Raw genomic sequence first — 24,873 nt, forward strand, 5'->3', positions numbered from 1 at the left:
TAGTGTCTATTTCCAATGGCTTCGCTGTAATATTTGGTGTTCCGTCAAGATAGTCTTGCTTTTAGAATACTGATTACATTTTTTTTATCAATAAACCAAACAAACCACTATTTAGGAGAGATTTATCTTTTTTTTTTTGTGAACATTTCATGAAAATATGTCTAGTGTCTATTTCCAAGTGGCTTCGCTGTAATATTTGGTGTTCCGTCAAGATAGTCTTGTTTTAAGGAAATACTGAGATTCATTTTTTTTATCAAATAAACCAAAACAAACCACATTATTTAGAAGAGAATTTAATCTTTTTTGTGTTGGACAATTCATGGGAAAATATGTCTAGTGTCTATTTCCAATTGGCTTCGCTATAATATTTGGTGTTCTGTGAAGATAGTGCATATAACCATACATCTAAACGAACACTCGACTGACTAGGAGAGCCATTTTTGTTCCTACAAATTAATTCTAAAGACTCTGTACGAAGCCAAAATAGCCTATGGTATAAGTGGAATCTTAAAGTGTTAACGTGCGATGACGTCATTGTTTTTGTTGCAACCAAGAAAGAGCGCTACTACATTTTTCTACTGTTTTAGATAAAGGACATAGATCTGTTAGAATTGAAATAATGTATAGAAAAAACGTGTTTTACTTAAATAGCTCTTATACACTCAAAATCGCTTATACGTCGGTAGAATAATTCACCCGGGCTATGCCCTCGTGAAATTATTCTGCCGACGTATAACCTCTTTCCGTGTATTAACAACGGTAAAACACGGTTTTTCTATACATTATTTCTTAATTTGTTCCAAAAAAAATGCAGATCATTGAGCTTATGTTTAGGTATAAGCTGGACACCTCTCGTATAGTTTGAAACCTCCACTTTGGGTTGTAGAATTCTTCATGTGTGGGAGTCATACAGCTGGCCTATGGAAGGTTGGTGGTTCTGCCAAGGTATTCGCCCATGCATGAAACAATGTCTGGAGGGTTACCTCGGGTCTTACTGTACTCACGGATAAAAATAAGAATAATGCAGGCTTCTCATGTGAGCTATGATTATAACTTTGGTCAGTAAACCTGTGTTGCTGGCTTCCATACCAGAACTTACTCTTGATATTTGACCCCATGTTCACAAAACAAGTATCAGCTTTGTTTTATAATGAAACTTTTTTTGCCCTTTATATCAAAATTGCATGTTTAAAAATAAATAATCAATTAATTGCTGTTTTCAAGTGACTATCCAGTCTTAAGTGGTAAGGTTCAATTAGTATTAATTTTTGACGTTATAGTAAAAAAAACTCTGCTGAGACCGAAAAATGCTTTGTGAACATGGGACCAGAGCATTACTTGTTTTTGACGAAATTCTAACATGTCACATATTCTACATTTTTCTAAATGTGCGAGGAATTCCATCAACTTACTTAAGTATTATGAAAAATTGTGCCAAATATGAAGGGAGCGGTATGAGTTTTGTTGAGTATATATCCCGCTCATCCCGAATCGAAAATGATACGGAGTGCGTAACTAAACATCTTTGAACTTCTACTGAAATCTAAGACATTTAGAAAATGTATTTGCCGATGAATCTTGTTATGTATATGTCATTCCCCTACTTTATTGATGAATCATTGTTTACTGATTTAGTTTTGAGACTTCATGTAAATAAGTTCTTTTAATTTCTACTATGTTCCAGAAAATTCTACCAAAATACTGATTAACAGTGTGTAACAATTATTTTTAGAAAGGATTGTCCTTGTTTTTGCCAGAATGTTCTTTTTATTCTTATAGTGTTACATTAAAGTTTTGGAACCTTTCATGATATATTAAATAGGATGTTTTCTGACACCAGAACAGAACTTAGAATATAGAACTTAGAATATGGAACTTAAATGGTAGATATTAATGAAAACTTTCCTGTATTTCTTAATAACAAAATATTACCAGTTTGGATATTTGGATTATTTGACGGATTTACTAAAAATGTGAGGATTTAAAAAGTTATCTTTGAAGTAAGGAATTATAATTTTTGGACATACTAAAGTTACTTTTGAACTGTGTGAAACATTGTGGAATTTATTCTGATTGGATTTAAATTTGACCTGGACAGGATTTGAACTATTTTTACATATTATTGGATTTTACGGCTCTTTGACATTTTTGAAGGTATTTGAATTGTTACTTAAATTCATGAATAGAACTTTGTTATTGTTAATAGTTGCTGGTTTGTCTTTCTGTTACTTTTATTTATTGTAACAAGAAATTGTTACCCTTGACGTAACAATCTGCATAGGATACCTGGACTGTTTCAGTGTATCCAAGATAATACCAAAAGCCAAATCATTTTCATTATACTAGCTAAGAGTGGTATTTGCAGAGAATCTGTGCATCTTTTAGATAAGGTACGTTTAACTGGGGCAAGGCTTGTTTTAAAGAGAGTAGCTTCATATTTTTATATGTATATATTATCGTATCCATATCTAGGTCCATAGCAAAGTTTCATGGAAGTTAATTTGTTTTACAATTCATGGCAGATTCCTTATATTTTGATGCTTTTTAAATGTTTTTTTTTTCATGCAAAGTACGAATATATGCTCCTTTTCTAAAGCTGAACATTTTATGTGTTTTTAAGACTATACCGGGCAAAAGGAAATTGAAAACGTTGCATAGGTAAAACGTTTTACAAAAATAACTACTTTCTCTATATTCTCTATACTCAGAAGATTTACAGAAAAAATTACGATCTTTAATGTTGATGAAAAATTGGTTATACATTGTTTCATGTTTGATATCGATCAGAACTGTTTTACCATATTTCATTTCTACTCTTGTATTACTATTTCCGAGTTTATCTTCCATTCGTAGAAAAAATATGACATAGATTATGTTGACACCGCGGCCTAAAGTTGCTATTCTGTATATTTGAAGAGAGAATTTAGAAAAAAAGATATATAAATCAATATTCTTCCACATGTGGTTGCGTCAAAAGTGATATTTTGGGATCACGTGACTTTAACACACCAGTTGTCATGGAAATTGTGTTATTTTCATTTCGCTTTGATTTACAGTTTTAAAACAGCGTAACATGCCAGCAACGGCCTTCTATCATCTATGAGCATTTTACTATGCCTTACTGCAAACACCGTGATTTTCTGGTAAAACAATCACAATCCCGCTTTGATTTTGCCGTTGATGAATTTTGCAGACGACATTAGCGGGAACCAAACGAGATTTTTTGCGCCATTATAAGACCAGCTGCTGATAGATTTTAACACATTTCTTTCCGACGAGAAACTAATAATGCTTCTTTTTTCTACAAATATTACGAGATATCTAAAAGAAATAAGCATAAATTTTTGCCTGATGAAAACTTGAAAATGCAGTAAGAAGTCTATTTTATTGAAGAAATATTTATTTAACAGACATTATGCGACAGCTACCATGATTTATGTTTCTGGAATAACTCATTTTCCAGGTCTAATTACACAGGTATTACCAATAAAACACGGACTACTTTTATGATTGTAGCAACTTTTTACGAACAAAACACTCATCATAAAGCTAATCTTCCTTATATTTATATAAAATCTAGAAATATAAACGGACAATAGAATAGCATTTCAATCAAAACTGGGCTTTATTTTGTAAATCGTAGATTCAACATTTTTACGATTATACAAGTGCAAACTTTCGACTTACATTGAGATATAAGGCACAGGGATTCGTTTCTTTCACCAAAAGTAACGTCCTCTCAAACAAAACAAGTTTTATATATTTACAAATTTAAACATTGTATGTATTTCTAAGCATTGCAGTCGTAAACTATTTGGGCTTAGGCACGCACACGAATACATACAAACTGCTGCCTTTTCTTTTCCAAGAACACTCGCCACCATAAAATGTAACCAGACTGATTTGCATAACGATTCGTTTTAAGGTTGAACCATCTAACTGTGTTGCTGTTTCCTGGTAAATCTCCAAACGTTCCGAATGAATGTTGAAAAATGCACCTTAACAAACCTCTTGAACCATTTATTGCAAACTGAGATTAAATCTCCTTCATTTTATTCACATTAATCACATTTTCACTAATAACGTGTTTCACGTGTTCCCGGTATCTGAAATGACACTTTGGTGAAGGTCGTCAGAGTCTGTGGAGGACACATTTGGTGCCATTATAGGCTTCAGATGTCCGTCTACTTTGTCCTTTGCGAGCTTAGTTCCCTTCACGCGTTTCCACTTCATTCGCCGGTTCTGAAACCATACTTTCACCTGTGAAATACAAGTATATTATCATGAGTAAAGTAAAACTTCTGTCGTACATTTAATTTTTTGTCCATCCACCTTTCACCATATTCTTGCAGAATAGTTCATGCTTGTTGTACTGAGGTTCTCAGACTTTAATAGTTGTATGAAACTTTATCGTTATTCTCTACATATTATTTTTATTCTTAAAGTTTTATCACAAAGCTGTTATGTGGTATTGTCTGTTTAAAATTCTCTTCTTACATATTTAGTTGTTATATTTAAAGGATTTCACAAAGTAACAGCCCATGCAGCTTCATTGATAGGCAATATTTATACCAACAACACAAACCATATTAGTAGGCCTTTTCCCGCTAACAAGATCCATATTCAGCTAGCTTTACACAAGGCACGTTTTTAGAATTCAATGTAATGAAATAAAATATAAAAAACCGCAGTTTTACAAATCTGACATTTTTAATAGTATTGCCGTTATTGTTTTTTTTTTCTCCATTCCTTAACCTAAATTAATTAACATGTTTTCTCGAAAACTTTACACTTCGTTTCTTGGTCCGTCTCGAAATTAAGAAAGCCTTTGTTTGTCAGCTGGATGTTGCAATCATTGCCGTTTTCATTTGGAGGACTGAAATGACATGACCCTGACAATGGCCACGACGTGCATTGTCGCATGAATTGCATTGCCAATGATTACAAGTTCAACATTTTTCCATCGTTTACTAATACATTTTTCCATCGTTTACTAATACATTTTTCCATCGTTTACTAATACATTTTTCCTTTTTCCATCGTTTACTAATACATTTTTCCATCGTTTACTAATACATTTTCAGGCTACCACCAGTCACCTTGTCTTTTTAGTAATATTGGTGGTTCTTTGTGCACTGTCATATGTTCGTATTAGTTTTTCGATGAAATTTTAATAAACATTATCTACACATTGTTTTTATTTTGCACGTTTTTATGTTTTTATTTTTTTATTATTATTTCAGATCCCTAATTTTTACTAACCAGAATTGACTTTGAGACGTTCTTTTGTTAATTTTCATAATTATTTAGCTGTATGTATTTTATTACATTTTTTATTATTGCATTGCATGTATTGTAATTATCTACACATGTTCTTCCTCTTTACGTCTTCTCTTAATAATGTTCTCTTTTCATTTATTTGAATTTAGTTCTTATATTGTCTGAATCGGTTTTTGTTTTCATCCGTTGATTCTTCTAAAACACAAATGTTTTCCCTACTTGTTTCTAAAAGAAGATTTAAGATTTTGATTAATTACAAACAATTTTTATTTTAGCTACTTTTAAATTCTATAAACTTCTGACATTGTCCAGATGATAAACTTTTTTTTTCAAAGTATAAATTAATGTTTTAACACTATTTTCATGAAACCTAGATAAATTTGTTCAAAAATATGTTATTTTCAATCATGTTTTTTTTTTTTGTGATAACTATATGGAAAACGACAAAACTATAACTATTCAAGGGATGAAACTGTAAGTTTTGTTGAGCATGCACCGTATTTCACCTGATATTTTATACATAATTTGCATCATAAAATAAAATAAATAGTCAGTTTAAATAGAGACAACTTCCCTTGACTATAACGGAATGTTCACTTAAACCATATATGAGCCGTGCCATGAGAAAACCAACATAGTGGGTTTGCGACCAGCATGGATCCAGACCAGCCTGCGCACCCGCGCAGTCTGGTCAGGATCCATGCTGTTCGCTAACGGTTCCTGTAATTGCTACAGGTCTTAAAAGCGAACAGCATAGATCCTGACCAGACTGCGCGGATGCGCAGGCTGGTCTGGAGCCATGCTGGTCGCAAACCCACTATGTTGGTTTTCTCATGGCACGGCTCATATACATCTGATTCTATACGTGTTTTAGTTTGCAGAGATGTTAAATGGAAGGCATAGAAACCTATTACTAATACATAAAATTAAATTTGGTATTAATTTGTCATTTGCATAAGTAAAACATTTCAACGGCAAGAAATTGTTACCTATTAGTATATTAATAGTTACACTGTTTAATTAACACGATTAAAATAAACCAATTATAATCTTCTTATATAAGTATATTTCTATAAGTAGATCCCTTTCAGGTAATACGCTTTTCATCTAAATATTAGATTTATTTCAATTCAGATCTCTGTATTGCATTAAAACACTAGGAACCTGTCATTTTTGACCATGTCATTGACTAATATTGCCTACCTGAATTTCATCAGACTGGTTTTTGTTGACCATGTCATTGGCTAATATAGCCTACCTGTCATTCACTGAGGCTGGTTATTGTTGACCATGTGATTTGCAAATATTTTCTACCCGAATTTCATCAGACTGGTTTTTGTTGACCATTTCATTGGCTAATATTAACTACCTATCACTCACAGAGGTTGGTTTTTGTTGACCATGTCATCGGCTAATATTGCCTACCTGTACTCACTGAGGCTGGTTTTTGTTGACCATGTCACTGGCTTATATTGCCTACCTGTACTCACTGAGGCTGGTTTTTGTTGACCAAATCATTGGCTAATATTGCCTACCTGTACTCACTGAGGCTGGTTATTGTTGACCATGTCATTGGCTTATATTTCCTACCTGAATTTCATCAGACTGTTTTTTGTTGACCATGTTATTGGCTAATATTGCTTACCTGTCATTCACTGAGGCTGGTTATTGTTGACCATGTCATTGGCTAATATTTTCTACCTGAATTTCATTAGACTGTTTTTTGTTGACCATGTTATTGGCTGATATTGCTTACCTGTCATTCACTGAGGCTGGTTATTGTTGACCATGTCATTGGCTAATATTTTCTACCTGAATTTCATCAGACTGTTTTTGTTGACCATGTTATTTGCTAATATTGCTTACCTGTCATTCACTGAGGCTGGTTATTGTTGACCATGTCATCGGCTAATATTGCCTACCTGTCATTTACTGAGGCTGGTTATTGTTGACCATGTGATTGGCAAATATTTTCTACCTGAATTTCATCAGACTGGTTTTTTGTTGACCATATTATTGGCTAATATTGCTTACCTGTCATTCACTGAGGCTGGTAATTGTTGACCATGTCATTGGCTAATATTTTCTACCTGAATTTCATCAGACTGTTTTTGTTGACCATGTTATTTGCTAATATTGCTTACCTGTCATTCACTGAGGCTGGTTATTGTTGACCATGTCATCGGCTAATATTGCCTACCTGTCATTCACTGAGGCTGGTTATTGTTGACCATCTGATTGGCAAATATTTTCTACCTGAATTTCATCAGACAGGTTTTTTGTTGACCATATTATTGGCTAATATTGCTTACCTGTCATTCACTGAGGCTGGTTATTGTTGACCATGTCATCGGCTAATATTGCCTACCTGTCATTCACTGAGGCTGGTTATTGTTGACCATGTGATTGGCAAATATTTTCTACCTGAATTTCATCAGACTGGTTTTTTGTTGACCATGTTATTGGCTAATATTGCTTACCTGTCATTCACTGAGGCTGGTTATTGTTGACCATGTGATTGGCAAATATTTTCTACCTGAATTTCATCAGACTGGTTTTTTGTTGACCATGTTATTGGCTAATATTGCCTACCTGTCATTCACTGAGGCTGGTTATTGTTGACCATGTCATTGGCTAATATTTTCTACCTGAATTTCATCAGACTGTTTTTGTTGACCATGTTATTTGCTAATATTGCTTACCTGTCATTCACTGAGGCTGGTTATTGTTGACCATGTCATCGGCTAATATTGCCTACCTGTCATTCACTGAGGCTGGTTATTGTTGGCCATGTGATTGGCAAATATTTTCTACCTGAATTTCATCAGATTGGTTTTTTGTTGACCATATTATTGGCTAATATTGACTACCTTACCTTCACTTATGCTGATAATTGTTGACCATGTACTAGGCCATTATTGCCTTTCTGTCTTTCACTAAATCTTGTAATCGTTGACCATGCAATTGGCTTATGTTTCGTAATTGTCTTTTACCGAGTCTGGTAATTGTTGACCACGCAGTTGGCTTATGTTTCGTAATTGTCTTTTATCGAGTCTGGTAATTGTTGACAATGCAACTGGCTTATGTTTCGTAATTGTCTTTTACCGAGTCTTGTTATTGTTGATCATGTAATTGGCTTATGTTTCGTAAGTGTCTTTTACCGAGTCTGGTAATTGTTGACCATGCAATTGGCTTATGCTTCGTAATTGTCTTTACCGAGTCTTGTAATTGTTGACCATGCTATTGGCTTATGTTTCGTAACTGTCTTTCACCGAGTCTGGTAATTGTTGATCATGTAATTGGCTTATATTTCGTAAATCTTTCACCGAGTCTGGTAATTGTTGACCATGTAATTGGCTAATATGTAATACCTGTATTTTACTGAGGCTGGTTATTGTTGACCATAGAATTGGTTAATATCGCCTACCTGTCTTTAACTGAGGTTTGTTATTGTTGACCATTTTATTGGTTAATATTGCGCATCTGAGTCTCACAGAGGCTGGGTATTGTTTGCCATGCAATTTGCCAATATCGCCTATCCTTGTTCCACTGAGACTGATTATTGTTTAATATGTTACTAATATATAAATTGCTTATCTGTCTTTCATTGTGGTCGGTTATTACTGACCATGTAATTGGCTGATATTGCCGAAATGTCTTTTTCTGAGGCTGGTTATTGTTGACCATGTAATTATCCAATATTACTTACCTCAGCTTTACTGAGGCTGGTAGTTCTTAATATAATTGGCTTAAATTTCCTACCTGTCTTTCCGTGAGGTCCAGAGCAACAGCAATTTCATATCGTCTCAACCTTGTCAGGTAATTATGTAGGTTAAATTCCTTCTCCAGTTCTCGTATTTGGTGTTTGGTAAAAGCTGTACGTTCTTTTCTTGGTTTCACTGACAAGTCCAGTTTAAACGGATCATTTGAATCTGAAATACAAGGAAAGAAATGAACTCACTCACTTTATAATACGTTCTCAAAATTAAAGATGGAGATAGATACTTCCTTTTCTTTTCATATATATATGATAGGAAAGTAAATGACAAAATGCAAATATTTACGTTTTAAAGTTTTAAAGATCAAGAAGTTGTCAATCTGTTTTGAATTAGCTGGATGTCTTTTATAGTTCTTTTACAGTTCTGCACTAGCAACTACGTAGAAAAGCAGAAACATTTTACAGTGAATTCTGGTAGAAAAGTACATACTCGTACGAGTCATAACAAGGAAGAAAAACATGCATTAAAAGTGGAGTTCTTACCAAAACACATACCAAGGCCGCATGTCAACACACAAAACTGCCAAGAATGTGACAGTAATTGTATTAAAAGTTCATCATTTTGATCTTGTTTTCTTAGTGAGTGAAAACTCATTTTAATCAGTATTATCCACAGAATAAACTTCAACACACTTTGATATATAGCTCGGTAGAATTAAAGGATATTTAAAACAAATGAGGTCACTATGACATGAAGCACTGAAGTGCGCATAACGAAGAAAGTCTTACAATATTCTATAGATCGTGCCAAGTGTGGCAATACACAGTATTTCATGCGTACCATTATGCAAGGAAGTCTGACAATACATCATATTCCCCAAACCCAAACCCTAGCATCTCCAGAAAACCTTGGGCTTTGTTAAAGACCTCGCCTCAAACATGTCTTTAAAGCTTCAACAGAAGCTAATGCTATTAGAAAATCTGTATTAGCCCTGTATTAATGTCATTAGCTAGCATTTGGAACCATGGGTTATACATTTGTGGTTTGGTATTTGAAGGTGGATACTGAGTTAGAACTTCAAATACTAAAACTCGTGAATAACAGTTCCTTATTTCTCATAACTTGCATAGCTTCATTTCTTCTCGCGTAAGATTATCCGGCTAAGGTTTCACTCGTGTGTAACTTAAGCTGTATCACTACGCCATCGTTGACGGACGGGATCTGGATTTTCCATTTATCCTCCTACATTGTTTAGAAACGTTCAGCCAAAATAATATCACGTTTGTTTATATACACCGTAGAAATGCTCATTAAAGCTGTGAAAAGAGACTTTCCTAGTTTCTCTCTGAGGAGATGCAAAACCTTCCGTTGAGGAAAAATAATGTCAGTTTAAAATGTCTGTAAACATGTAAAAAGGAACTTTTGTAGGGTTTCATGAATAGGTTGGCAGAAATATTTAACATATTCTGAACAACTAAAATAACGGAGAATCAAACCATCATTGTCTTTGTAACGGAATGTACTAGTAATTATAAAATGATTGTATTAAAGTGAAAATTATATCAAGTTTGTGTAACTGGACTGATTATGAATCCTCATCATACGAACCATGAACATGTCGAACTCAATTTCATACTTCTTATGAAAACAGTTTTATCTAGTTTTATTAAAGGAAGCGTAATTATCCTTAATCACCAAAACAAGACCAACAGCTAATAATAGATACACAGTCACAACACATAGTGATACACGGTCACAATATATACACAGTCACAACACATAGTGATACACGGTCACAATATATACACAGTCACAACACAGTGATACACGGTCACAATATATACACAGTCACAACACATAGTGATACACGGTCACAATATATACACAGTCACAACACATAGTGATACACGGTCACAACACATAGTGATAAACAGTCACAATATATACACAGTCAGAAATGCATACACAGTCACAAATGACATATTTCATGCAATTCTATGACACACATCCAGGACTGGTTGATGGCTGATTGATGGCTGGTAAATTAATCATCATTTGGTATTTAAGGTAATGTTAAAAGGCAATTTGGATAAAAGAAATTGTCTCATTCTTTCTTTATTTCTTTTCAAACAATAGCAAGTTCATTCAAGAAGATAACCTTATTTCAGATCATATGAGGTAAAATAATTTAATTAATTTTGTAAAAGCCATACCTTATTCACGACGTTTTGCCGTGTTTTGGGAAAAAAGTTTTTTTTATAATGGAGTATTGTGCTAATGAATGGTGGGATTTGGTTTTAGCCTTGTTAATTGACTTCACTGTTGTCAAAATGCAAATGTCTGCTATATATCTAAGCAACATTTGTTACTCAGCAATACCTCAGAAATTACAGTCACGGTGTAAATGACATAGAATAAAGGCATTCCTAACATAGGAGCGAAGATATATTGCCGTCATTCACAAAAAACATAGCAAAATTATTTTCCTACACTTATTTGCCTGCATATGTATCTGGAAACAAAAACGAAACAATGAAAGGTAAAAACAAACTTGAAATAGATGTAGTTACCGAATGAATCAATAAAGAATGTGTGTATATCATAAAGGCACATTTAATAATGAAGAAAAATGTATATACTTAAATATATTCAATGACCATCTTTAACTAAAATATCTTATCTTTACACATTTACTTCAAATGTTGAAAATCCTCATTAAATGTCTTTAATTTTACAGGTGTCCAGGTCAACTGTCAGAAAATGGAAAGCTGACAAAACAGTGAGTGAAGTGGAGGCCCGTCTTCTGCACAGTGTCATCGTTGGAAGTGTCGCACAAGGGAGGCTTGGGTTAGGGTACATCATACGCTCACAGAGTGCAGGATGAAGTCCGCCGAATGGAAGAAGAGTCCAGGGTCCCCAAAGCTGTAACCATCAAGAAGCAAGGAAAATGTATGAACTGGGAGGGAATACAGCAAAGGAAACTGATATGGAGTGACATCTGGACCATGGAAGGCGACAGGCTTAGTTTTCTTCTTAAGTCTGTCTACGACGTGCTCCCTAGCCAGACAAACCTAAAGACTTGGGGCTTATCCGAGAGTCCAGACTGCAAACTCTGTGGCAGACCAGCGAACCTGGAGCACGTACTGAGTTCGTTCAAGACTTCGTGCAGGACAGCCCTGTCAGATGGCAAATACAGATGGTGCCACGACAATGTTCTGTCATCCATAGCAGAGCACTTGGACCAGGCGAGGCGTGCACAGAAGACGGTCAGTAAAGGCCAATTATTGATTTCCTTCGTCAGAGCTGGACAAGAGGGCAGAGGAGCCAAGAGTGCTAGTGGGATCCTAGGCACTGCCAGTGATTTGAAACTGGAAGCAGACCTGAAGAAACAGCTCAAGTTCCCGAAGGAGATTACCGTAACCAACCTGAGACCAGACGTGGTACTATGGTCAGCTTCATGGTGGAACTGACAGAACCATGGAAAGGAAGGATCGAGGAGACCTTTGAAAGAAAGCTCACAAAGTATCAGGCCCTCACAGACAGTTGCATGGAGAGAGGTTGAAGGTCATGGTGTTTTCTGGTGGAGGTGGGCTGTCGAGGATTTCCGGCATAATCACTTTGGCGCACATTCAGTAGACTGGGGTTAACCGGACAGTCCCGAAAGAGAGCGCTATTGGCTATCGCCCGAGAGACTGAAACCACCTCATTGTGGATCTGGCGAAAGAGAGAGGAACTGTGGATTGGTGGCCAAGCGTAGACAAGTGACATCCAGCCACCGAAACTTGGCAGATGAGACAGGGGTAGCAGAAGCTTACAATCTCCAGGCTGAAAACTGATAACTTCCGGCCGGCGCATCATCATAGGAGGACGTTGTGGGGAAGCGCTGAAACGTCCGATGAATATGGAAACCACATGATGATGGAGATGGTAGCCGCTATCAGTGCTGTATCTTACAACTATAATTAAGTATATAAATTGATTTGTTTACACAGAGCCACATCTATAATTAAATGTCATGCAATATAAGTCAGCAGTGTTTTAGTGGCAGTAAACATTTATACTGTATTTAAATATACATATATGAAGTGTTTTCTGTTTTGACCTAATAATAATACTATTAATATACATAAACCTGCTTATGCTTGTAGTAATTGTTTATATTTTCAAATTTCAATGATCAAGCATACCTTTAAGGTTTTACATTACGATTTTTGACTCTCTGACAATTTTCTTTTTTTATAATGTTATTGTATCATTTCAAGTTCACAGTTGTACATGTATGTAACGTACTGGCTACATATTTAATGCTACTTGTTGTTGTTGTTGTTGTTGTATGATTTACTATTTAAAAAGATGGAAAAAGTATTTTTCCCTACTAACCTACCAATGTAATGTCATTGTTTGCTGGAGAGAAACATGGATATTTCAAGTTTGGCTTTTATGAGGGCTGGGGGAGGGGTGATAATATGATAACGGAGGGTGTCATGATGATTTCACAAGTGTCATTAATAGAAATGCCTTATATTTATATTTCAAACTGACGGACTGTATTTAGGTGTGTGTGTCAACACAGCTTTAAAAATGTTGCATAATTTTTATTATGTGAGTTTGATGATATTTTCAAAGATCTAATTTGGTTGAAAATGACCATTGCAGTTTCATAGTGCTATCACTTGAACTGTAAAACCTCCATTGACCAAACTTAATTGTTGCAACATACACTATGGGGTGGGGAGGGGGCGGGTAACACTACAGTAAAAGTATTATTCCTATTATTAAATAGGAATAAATAACAAGCTTCCGTTATCTAACATTTTCAGTCTTTATCGACTTTAAAAAGCCTACGATTCAGTCAATCGAGACATTCTTTGGAGAAAATTAAAACATATGTGAATAAATGGTAATATATATAAAGCCATGCAGTCATTTTATAATATTGTGAGAATAAATAAAATGTATACTGACTCGTTTTAAGTTAAGTCTGTATTAAGGCAAAGCTGTGGTGTGCCACCTATTCTTTTTAACGTTTTTATTAATGATACGAATGGCCTTGAAATTGAAGGCATTAGACCTAGGTATTGAGGTAGGGAATGGTGAGAAGATATGTTTTTTTATATGCTGCTGATATGGTTTTAGTAGCAGAAAATGAACAAGATTTACAAAAGATGTTCGACCATCTTCAGGAATGGACAACAGATAATGGGTTAATCATTAATACTACAAAAAGTAATACTATTCGCTTCATAACAAGTAGTGTTGAAAGACATCATAAATATTGTTGATAAATATGTTAATACTTAAATTATAATACAATGGCCAAGTTTGTGACACAGTATGCCAGTAGAGCACAATGTTTGCTGACCACTAAATACAAGTTAGTGGGTGGAATGCCTTATAATGTGTTTTCTAAACTTTTCGATTCTTTAGTTTGGTCTGTAATTGACTATGGCACTGTTATTGAGGTATGCGTCAGTTTTCATGCATATAATTATGCTATTCAAAATAGAGCATTGTGTTTATTTTAAGAGTATCAAAATACACTCCTTCTGCTGCTTTAATTGGGGATATGGGATGGCAACCAACAACAGAACGACAATTGACATCAGTTTCTAAATGGTTTAGACTTTGTAAAATGTCAGCTAATAGAATGAACTGTTTTAACCATAGAATATGTGTTTATACTTTTTATGCAAGTAGTAATAACTTTAAAAAAGTGGTGTTCTAGAGTCAAGCAATGGTATCAAAAATCAATTGTAATGAATTGTTTACTCTAAATGTCATAGCGTCTAAACAAAGTATTGTTGAAAAGGTAAAGAAGAATGCAATTAAAGAATTTGTTAAAGACTGGAAAAATAAAATAAGCTCAGATATTGGAAGTTGTAGTGTTGGTAGAAGTTAACTGAGAAGGTAATAATGTAAACTTTTTAAAACTGAATAATGTAGAAGAATATAATAAGACGATTACTGTAAAATCATTTAATTTTGTGGGCATGAAATTTCGTGGTTTTGGTCAAAACGGCAATTTCGTGGGAATATGTATTCGTGGATTTCAACTTTTGAACATAAAATGAATGGGAATTTTACTAATTCATTGGGATTAAATTTCGTGGATTGACTCAACCACGAAATCCACGAAAATTAGTCCCCCACGAATTTTAATGATTTCACAGTAGATCTGCTCTAGCAAAATTTAGATGCGGTGTAGTGCCAATTAGAATTGAAACCTGCAGATATGAAAGGTTTTCGTTTTATGAACGATTATGTCCATTCTGTATTAACAAGGTTGAGTCTGAATTTCATGTAAACATTGAATGTCAGTTATATGATGACATAAAAATCAATTTATTTAAAAAATATATGCTCAGCAAATGAAAGTTTTCAAGGTTGCCTAAATCTGACAGATTTAAATAATTGATCTCTAGTCAAGGTTGTATTCGTATACTAGCCAAAACCTGTTTAAATATTTCAAGAAGGTATGAACATTTATATACTTAGTAGTTATTTTGTTTTAAATTTTGTATTTACATATTGCTAGACATGTTTATAATTACAATATCCAGTTATTTTTATGTTTGTCTAGGGACATTTAATAATCTTTTTACCGTAGATGAAATCATTACATAATTATGTGCATATTCTTAAAAGGTATCCGATCCACAAATAAGCAAATTCTATATAACAGAGCTATTAAAATATATCAAATATAGATGCCTGGTAAGCTCATATAATTTTGGTATCATTTGTATTGACATCAGTATTGTCTACTGAAGAAGAAAATATAAATTACATGACAAAAATAGGTTAAAGAATTTTTATTTTATTTTTTTAGTTTTCAATGATACAACAGAAATCCAGTTATTATAGTGTAAGATTTATCATTTCGCAGTCAATAACATGACTGTAGTCATTCTTGCATATTTTTTATGGTCATCTTATTTACTAATTCTTGTTTAACAGACACAACTCGTTCAAATGATACTAAAATATGGGGTCACCAACCTATTTGGGGATCGTATACCTTAAGTAACTTTTAGGCATAACTACATACTGAAAAATTATTATATCCTGAATAATGATTGTCTCTAAACTATAAGTTTTTGTACATTTTTGTCAAGATGTGGTGCAAGACATTGTTATTTAACATTGTAGACAGTCTCCTACTATGCAAGTCTAGAATGGCATGGTACATGTACTTTTATTTCAGAAATTATGTAGAATGTATATGCAATGTTGTACAATGATGATACTTGAATAAACGAAAATATATACCTATTTGACATTGATGATTTCTACATATTTATCACGTTAAACTAATCATAAATTGTCCTAAAATAAAGAGTCAATTGTATCCGAATATTATTGACAATGGTGCGAACGCGAAAAGTGTTCTGGCCCAGTTTCACGAAAAAAACTTAGTAATTACTAAGTTAGGTCTGTTATTTTAAAATCGTGCTATTGTTTAAGTGTTGATTTTTTCTATAACCAAGCATTTGAAATAACAGGCTTTGGTAAGCAATTGAAATTTGGGCCTGATTTGTATGGAATTGCAACCTTGTCATGCGTAATAAATTATGACAAAATTATACTGCAGTTTGTAGTAATGTTATCAAGGGAATACTAATTTGAATTATTTTAGTATTTGCACAATACAACATTCTGTTTCAGTATTTAAAAAAATACGAATAATGTCTGAATGTATTTTGGAGCATTAATTCATTCATATTGTAAAACATTAACTCTATTTTACTGACTTTTATCAGCACCATTTTTTGTATAACACTAATGGTATGTTGTTGTTTGCGTTGATTCGACAAAACACTGTTCACAGTATTATCAAATTCAATTTATCAAATATTTGGATACGAAAAATAGTGCTTAGCTTTTAGAATTTTTGTTATATGATTAATTTCATAAGCAAGACACGCCAATGACAAAATTTTAGCTGCTGTTTGTTTGCTGACATCTTTTTTTCACTACCAGCATGGTGTACGAGTACCTCCTGTTGTCTGTCTGCAATATATCACAATATGCCCGATCATCAACATACCACCGTCATTGACGTATGTATTTTAGACTTGACCTTTGTTTTAAACATCCACCTTATCCCTTCATCTCGTGTTTATATTTCTTCTTTACTTCCCCTAACAACATGGACTCCCAGCAGACGACCAGATGTCCCCCACGCACGTCTGAAACAAAATCCCGCTTTCCTGCCGTTTCCGGAAACTTCAAACGGAAAAATAAGCCAAGGAGAGGTGAATGGAACTCAGTAAAACCCAGTAACTCATACGGCATGTCAATTAAAACTGGTGGTGAAAACTTTACTGAGAAATAATGGTGTGAGGCAGTAAAATTCAGATTCAATTTGATACCAATTATACGGTAGGCGTTGCTTGATTGATTTAAAGGAAGCGTTAATTACGGGCGTGATTGTCTTAATAAAGCCGCAAGTGGCTTATGAGTGGAATCAATGATACTTCAGTTGGCCAGGTGGTTGAGGGAAAATTACAGATCCGTGATAATTGTCTAGATTCATCATTTTGTACGGAAAAAAAATGAAAATAATGGTTTTCTATCGGCTTACAGTCTTCGGTTACTCCTGTAGGAATTGCATTGTGTAAAACGTGGTATAAAGAAATTTGCAATTTTCTTTCGCCTCTTTATAAAAAAAACACTTTAAAAAGTCGATATATTTAGTAAATACTTTTATGTTACGGAACCTTTCTGCAGCAATCAGAAGTTATCCGTTATGTTGTGTGTAAGACCCCCCGAAATGTAAAAATGGTTACAAATGTGAAAACAGTCACAAATGTGAAATAATTTGACAACATATCATATATAATTGTGTTTTATTATACAATACATCATGCTCCGAGGTTGCAGATTGCTGTCGATATTACTTTTATCTTATAAATAACAATTTCATGAAATAATACTGGAATGTAAATGAAGTACATCTTCCTATATTTGTCCATTTTGTACAAACGATGTTGGTGATGAATTTCATTTTCTCGTGATTTGTACATATTTCTATATGCAATACTTTAACTGGAGCCTATTTATTTAGAAAACCTGGTATTGTTATAAAGACTTTCTGTCCAGCTGAAAAAAGAAAAGAAAGATATTTGCACCACACCATGAGAAGACCTGTAATGGCGGTATAATGTCATTATTGCATAAAAACTGGACAGTATTTGCTCTTCTGGTGTTAATGCAGAAACTAGAAGCTTGTATATGATAATTTAGCTATTCAAAACATTAAGCAAATTCTAAGACGTTTTTCAAATGCATTAATGTTAATTGTAATGCCATAAACTTTAAAAACATCTGTATACAACGTAAAAACAGTTTATTGTTCAAAGGAAGGCCCTTAATGAAAAGGAAAACGGTTAAGTAATTTTTCAGTAAAATGTTTTCAAATTTTTGGATATCAGTTGTATTCTGTGTAATATTTTTTCAAATTTTCAGGAGCTGAAACTGAAACCCGAAACAGTAAGAGAACCTGTTCATCAACATAGTGTAGTTACGAACAACGGTTGTGGTCACATTAGTATCCATATTCTAACTGAGCATTTTTTCTTGTTTGGCATTTTATCAGGGTCAACGAGGAAACAACTCAACATTTTCGAGAAGCTATATATAGATAGATATCTTTCTACATAATATGTACAGCAATATTGTTATAATAACATAAATAGATACAGAACTAAAGCAACAAGTAAATAAATAAATACATATATAAAAAAAATAAATAAATAAGAATTAATCAACTGATTTTAAGAAATACTGAACCTTAAAAGTTTAGGAAATACGAAAGAAAAATGTCAACCACATTTCACACGGACATTACACAAAAGAAGGGAAACGAAACCCTTATGAAAAGTGTATGTATGCAATTGTTGAATAAAGTATATGTTATATGTATGTACATTGTGGTCCTTTAATATTTAGCCGGCTTGACATAGAGAGGCATGTAAAAGAAAAATGATATCACAGCTAAAATTTAAAAGATAAAAGTGTAAGAAAATTACTTTGAAATTAATCCAGGTACTACTGGTTCTATAAATCTTAAAGAAAAAGTATCTTACAACGTTAACCTAGGAAAAAAGTTTTCACTCATGTTTTAAAATCTCTTAATTTACTAAGCAGCCTAATTGGAGAAGGTAATTTTTCCACAGACTACAGAGTCTATATAATAAAGCTTTTAACTTTTGGGATAGAAAAATATCTCTGTTCACTGTATTTGGTCTAATAGGAATGAATAAAGTCTTGAGGAATAAATTGTTCTCCAGTTACTCATGGGGCTACACCAATTCTAATTTTGAAAACATGCATCAACTCTTTTATGAACTGGTAACCAACTTAGTGTTTTAAAATGTGCATTACCAATATAAGTCAAAGGATCAAGAATCAAGACAAACCCAACTGATATATAATTATGTATGTCGAGATTGACCTTAACTTTGAACATTTACTTAAGGCTGTACAAAGTGTCTGATTTTATGCAGGTTTTACATCCATTGTTAGGACAATCGATCAAGGCAGTGTGTTGCGTTGGAAATTTAGAAATTTAAGATTTAAGTTAATTTTTGCTCTCCTTAATTGCCGGTAAAGCAATATCTAATGCAAGACAAATCCCACAGCATAATTTGCTCAGTATATCTGGCTAACCAATGGTATATTATAGACAGATATAGCATAAGTAGAATGAATATTTTGTGATAATTGTCTAGATGGGAAAATGAAAATAATGGTTTTCTCTCGGTTTACAGTCTTTGCTTACTCCTGTAGGGATTGCGTTGTATAATAAACGGTATAAAGAAATTTGCATTTTTTGCGCTTCTTTATCAAGAACAGTTTAAAAAGTCGATATATTCAGTAAATACTTTTATGTTACGGAATTATTTTGCAGCAATCAGGAGTTATTCGTTATGTTATGTGTAAGACTCCCCAACTGGAAAAACGGTTACAAATGTGAAAACAGTCACAAATGTGAAATAATTTGACAACATATCATATATAATTGTGTTTTATTACAATACATCATGCTCCGAGGTTGCAAATGGCTGTCGATATTACTTTTATCTTATAAATAACAATTTCATGAAATAATACTGGAATGTAAATGAAGTAATTCTTCTTATATTTGTCCATTTTGTACAAACGATGTTGGTGATGAATTTCATTATATTATCGACAGATATAGCATTAGAAGAATGAATATTTCATTCATATGCGTACACCATTGAGATTATTATAGTAATTCTGCGTGCATCAAAATATGTTTAAATGAATTCTTAACAGATGTTATTTCAAATTTTGAAAATTAAATTCTTTGGTATGTCGTGTTCCTTTTTTCGCTAGACTGTATGTTATCACCATTAGTTCTTTGAACTAAAACAATGCTTGGATTACGTTCATTAATGTGCATTAATAATTTGAAATGCTTCTAATATTCATTAGGTCACTTTTTCATATAGAGGCCAAATGTGATAATGTTTTAGATTTAAACAGAAACATATATTATAGAAATTTATCCGTGAAATCTGCACACTGTAGTTTTAAGGATGAGCTGGAAACAGAAGTTGGGGGAAAACATACCACAAGACACTTTTAAATCGCAGAACGAGACGCTATAAGACATAAAACGCCCGTAGTAATAATTTATAACAATGGTTTATAGAATATAGTAACTCGTTTATTTTTACAACAACATGTGCAAAAAAAAAAAAAAAAATACAAAAAAGCAGAAATTCCCAGTATACTCCGTCCTATACGTGGTGTCAAGAAGGGCATTAGAAAAATATAGAAGTTTGCTCATAGTTAGTAACAAGCACTTCAGTTTGGTCCACCTTTTAAAGTAACAAGGTTTTTACTTGAACTATCGTAAAATATATGTTAATACAGTTCACATTATCAATCATTCTAAAGAGCCAAAAGCAAGGTATCAAGGGCTATATGTTAATTCTTTATAAAATAGGAACATTTTCATAACAGCATTAAGGTTTCAAAGACTTTGATAGGGTATTTTCCGTGGTAAATTTCAGACATTCTGGACACCAAAACGTTTAAAAAGTTTAGCTTTATTTGTTGATAGACTGTTATACACATATCAGAATATCATAGCTGGCATTAAAGCAATATATATCCATGTTAGATCTAATTCTTTATAAAATAGGAAAAATATAATTTTGGCTATAAAATAGACATTATTGAAAAGATCTTGAAAATTCAGATCAGTCCTACTACCGTCCCTAGAGTGCAGGAAAATTCATGTTCTGTTCCGGATTTGGTTTTTGTTTAGATGAAAAAAAATTAGTATAACAACATGTGGACATAGGAAACAGAATATTTCGCAAATTGAGATATTTGTTTTGGTCATATAACAGTATCAAAGAATCTAGAATTTAGATTTTTATATCTAAATTAGCCTATTGACGTTTTTCCGTTTTTAAACATATTTATAAGGAAATTGTTGAAAATTTACATTAATCATGTTATCTGTATGTTTGAGGATTTTAGGACAAAATCATGATTTTTTTTCTGTATTCTATGTATTACGCATAGATGTATGTTTAAAACAGAAGGCAGAATAATTCGAAAAAAAAAACGTAAACGTGATTTCTTTTTCCGTCTTTTCCCTGTTTTTTATTCATGATAAAAGGTTCAGAGAGGATGTGAAATTTGGGAGTTAAAATGAAATAAAACACATGCCGACGATGTTTATAAACAAGTTTGAATACGATAGTGTTAGCCGAACACAATCTTTGACTGAATCTTTAAGGGAAACGCAAGCTATTGCGTCAATCTAGATTCCATTTAAAATATTTTCAAAATAATCAAGATTGGGAGATACGTCATTCAAACGAAATTTCATCCTTGATTTGAGAAGTAGATGAGGAAGTGGGATAGTTTAGCTGCTTATTTGATTAACTTCTTACATGTATTTACTTTTCAAGTGATTGAATTGCAAATATAAATATATTTTTGATTACTAACTAATATTTAACGTCCTGTCAATATACATTGAATTATGGCTCTATGTTAATTATATCATTTTTGTGTTTATACATGGAGTTGTTACATGCATTTCCCTTAAATTTCAACGGAGAAAATGGTCATTTACTTTGGACAATAGAGGACACATATCACTGTATGAATGCTAATAAAAGACACTTCCACGGCGATCTGAACACAATATTTCAAAATTTATACAGAAGATAAAAAGATAAGATCAAGTTCAGATATTTTTGAAGCAGGCGACATATTCCAAAACGTAACAACCTCTTAAATCTATAACTCCAGCCGTGAAAAGAACACCATTGTCACGTGGAAATGTTACAAAATTTTGCTTTTTACAAAAATAAATATGAACATAGACCAAACAGTTGTATAGTTTTGACTATAAATTTAGACTGATTAAAGATGTTTTAAAATATAATAAGAGTACGAATTTACAAGAACTTTATAACAGCGTGCACGTTATATTTTGTTGTTAAAAAAAATAGGAAGAAAATAAAAAAAAGTGAATTCACTGAAATAGTGGCTCAGTCAAAAGGCGACATCATATTCACTTTCCATTTTTTATCTTATTACCTTTATTCTTGCCATCGAGTTTCTCCACGTGGTCCATACTTGTTAAACACGGTGAATTACTCCCATGTGAGGAATTACTTTGACTTTCAGGGGTACCGCACTGCCCCCTATAATTGTCCGGGGCACACATATTCCCCATAACTCCTGTGCTAGGGGCATGGGGACCGAGTCCTGTGCTGGAGAATGCCGACGACGACGAACCAATTCCTGAGAATGCAGAACCATATTCCCGCGAATTAACATTATTTTGTACAGAAAAATTATTTAAATTGTTTAAAAATCCAGAAGAGTTTGAACCGATGTTATTAAGTCCTAAAGGTCTATTCAAATTAAATCCATGTGAGTAATGTCCGGACATCAGTCCCCAATCACTAGGGTAAGCAGGGTATGAATATGGGGCCGTCCCCATCCCTACTCCTGAACTACCCTGCATACAGTCAAAAGCACTCGGCCTCTGGAAAAACCGACCCATTCCGTAATTGTACGAACTTGTCGCACAAGTCTGTGTCGCTCCGGTATCCAAGTTCATGTTTGCTAACGGTGTCGTGTCTGTGACTGGTTCTTCCATTGGTATGATTCAGAAAATAAAGTAATTTTGATGAATAGATGAGAAAATCAGATTCGGCAGACGAAATGTGCAAAATTTGCTTAAGTAATCCAAAAGACTTATAGAAACAAATGAGAATATCAGAAAAATCTGTAATTCAGGTTTTCCCAGTCAAATCCTAGTTCATAAATCTACGAAAGGCAATCCTGTATGACAATTATTTTCACACTCATCTGTTTAAGAAATTTTGGGAAACTATGGCTTGGAATCATGGAGCTGTCAAAATTCTTCTGCAATTCTGGGATCTAGTTTCAGAGAGATAACCTTCCGCGGAAGGAACCGCATCACGCCTTTCCATACCAGCTGTTTACAGCTGTTCGCAGACAATCACTCGCAGACGATAATCATGATAGTAAGAACATTTGGAGGTAATGATAGAAATTAGTTATCTCACCTATTGTTTTTCAATAAGGGGACAATGTCATTTCATAGGTTCAGAATGACCAAACGGGAATGAATTTGCATTAATCGTTATCTACCATTTGATACACTTGTAATTGTATCGAAATCCTTTTATAATTTCAAGAATCCCTTTGCGTAAAATGTTATAAAATTATTTCATTTTAAAATAACATACAGAGATAGTAATGAGAATAATAAAAACAGGGATTGTCCTAATGAATAGATTTGTTTTTGTATTTAATCATTATTAAAAACAAATAATAAGAAAAACAAGTAAAATTAGCTTCGAAATCCAGTGTGTTTTCCAACCACTCTGTGGCACCTTTAGGATTGTGTATAATTATTATGAAATAAGAAGTAAAGGTGTGAATCAAACACTTACATAAACAAGAACCAGCCCTTTAAAACTCGGATATGGCATCATAAGGTAACGCTTTGGGGGAAAAAAGCGAAACGAAAACCAAGAGTTATTTTTCGTTTTTGTTGAATGCTGGAATAAAGAATAAAATATTTATCTTTGAAATTTTGTAAAATTGTTAATCATATATAACATAGAATATGTAATGAAAAGCCTAGATTGGTTTTGTTATTGGCGAAATAGATATTTTTACATATGAGGATTTCTGATGTCCCACTTTGCGCTATAACATCAAGCTATTGAAGAACAACACAGTGGTTGGTTCTAGACAGTTTCTATTACCCAACTTTTTTCTTCTTAGGCGTCTTATCAAGCCATCCGCAGCGGGGTGCGAGAACAGCCGCCGCAGAGACTTTCCGATATCAGACAGACCTGAGATTTACATTGAAATATAGAAGGATTAAATTTTGTTTCGACCATTCTTATTTCCTGTTCTGATATTTAAATTTATCACTGTTCCTACCATAAAATTCATTTTCTTATCTTTCCACTGGTGTATTTTTTATTAATGTAACATCATTTCTTCTTGCTTCCAATTTCATTTGAAACCAACGATAGTATTTCCCTATATAACCTATATAAAATGCAAGCAAAACACGTTTTTCGCTTACTTTAAAGGACATTTAATACTGTTTATCCTCTGAAACAAATTTCATCACTGTTATGACGTGAAAGTATAACAAACAAAGAAAATGATGATATAAAAATATTTAAAGTAATTCAATAGCATCTTGCTTCCATTTGCATTTAAAAACGGCTAAAATTGCACTTTAGCTACTCTGCCCAAAATGTCCGAGTTATGATCGATTAGCTGATAAGATTCTCTGTCGTGCTTGAAGTAGTAGAGACAA

The 24,873-nt window shown here is 33.3% G+C and overlaps 1 protein-coding gene across 1 annotated transcript; it reads right to left on the bottom strand.

Moving 5' to 3' along the window:
- Positions 1-3,360: 3,360 nt before the first annotated feature.
- Positions 3,361-23,450, bottom strand: LOC123559933 (homeobox protein MOX-2-like). The gene is made up of 3 exons (XM_045352105.2): positions 22,596-23,450; positions 9,043-9,212; positions 3,361-4,260 (listed from the first exon to the last, which is right to left on the bottom strand). The coding sequence occupies exons 1-3, from the start codon at positions 23,161-23,163 to the stop codon at positions 4,090-4,092; spliced, it is 909 nt and encodes a 302-aa protein (XP_045208040.1). The 5' UTR covers positions 23,164-23,450; the 3' UTR covers positions 3,361-4,089.
- Between the last annotated feature and the right edge of the window lie 1,423 nt (positions 23,451-24,873).

Source organism: Mercenaria mercenaria, chromosome 10 (assembly GCF_021730395.1).
Source record: "Mercenaria mercenaria strain notata chromosome 10, MADL_Memer_1, whole genome shotgun sequence".
Classification (NCBI taxonomy): domain Eukaryota; kingdom Metazoa; phylum Mollusca; class Bivalvia; order Venerida; family Veneridae; genus Mercenaria; species Mercenaria mercenaria.

Bases quoted from the DNA above. Each gene is read 5' to 3' on its own strand.
- LOC123559933 (XM_045352105.2), bottom strand. From the start codon at position 23,163: ATGGAAGAACCAGTCACAGACACGACACCGTTAGCAAACATGAACTTG. The intron at 9,213-22,595 runs GTAATAAGATAA...CTTGTATTTCAG, and splicing joins ACTCGATGGCAAGAATAAAG to ATTCAAATGATCCGTTTAAA. The intron at 4,261-9,042 runs GTAGGAAATTTA...TGTATTTCACAG, and splicing joins TGGACCTCACGGAAAGACAG to GTGAAAGTATGGTTTCAGAA.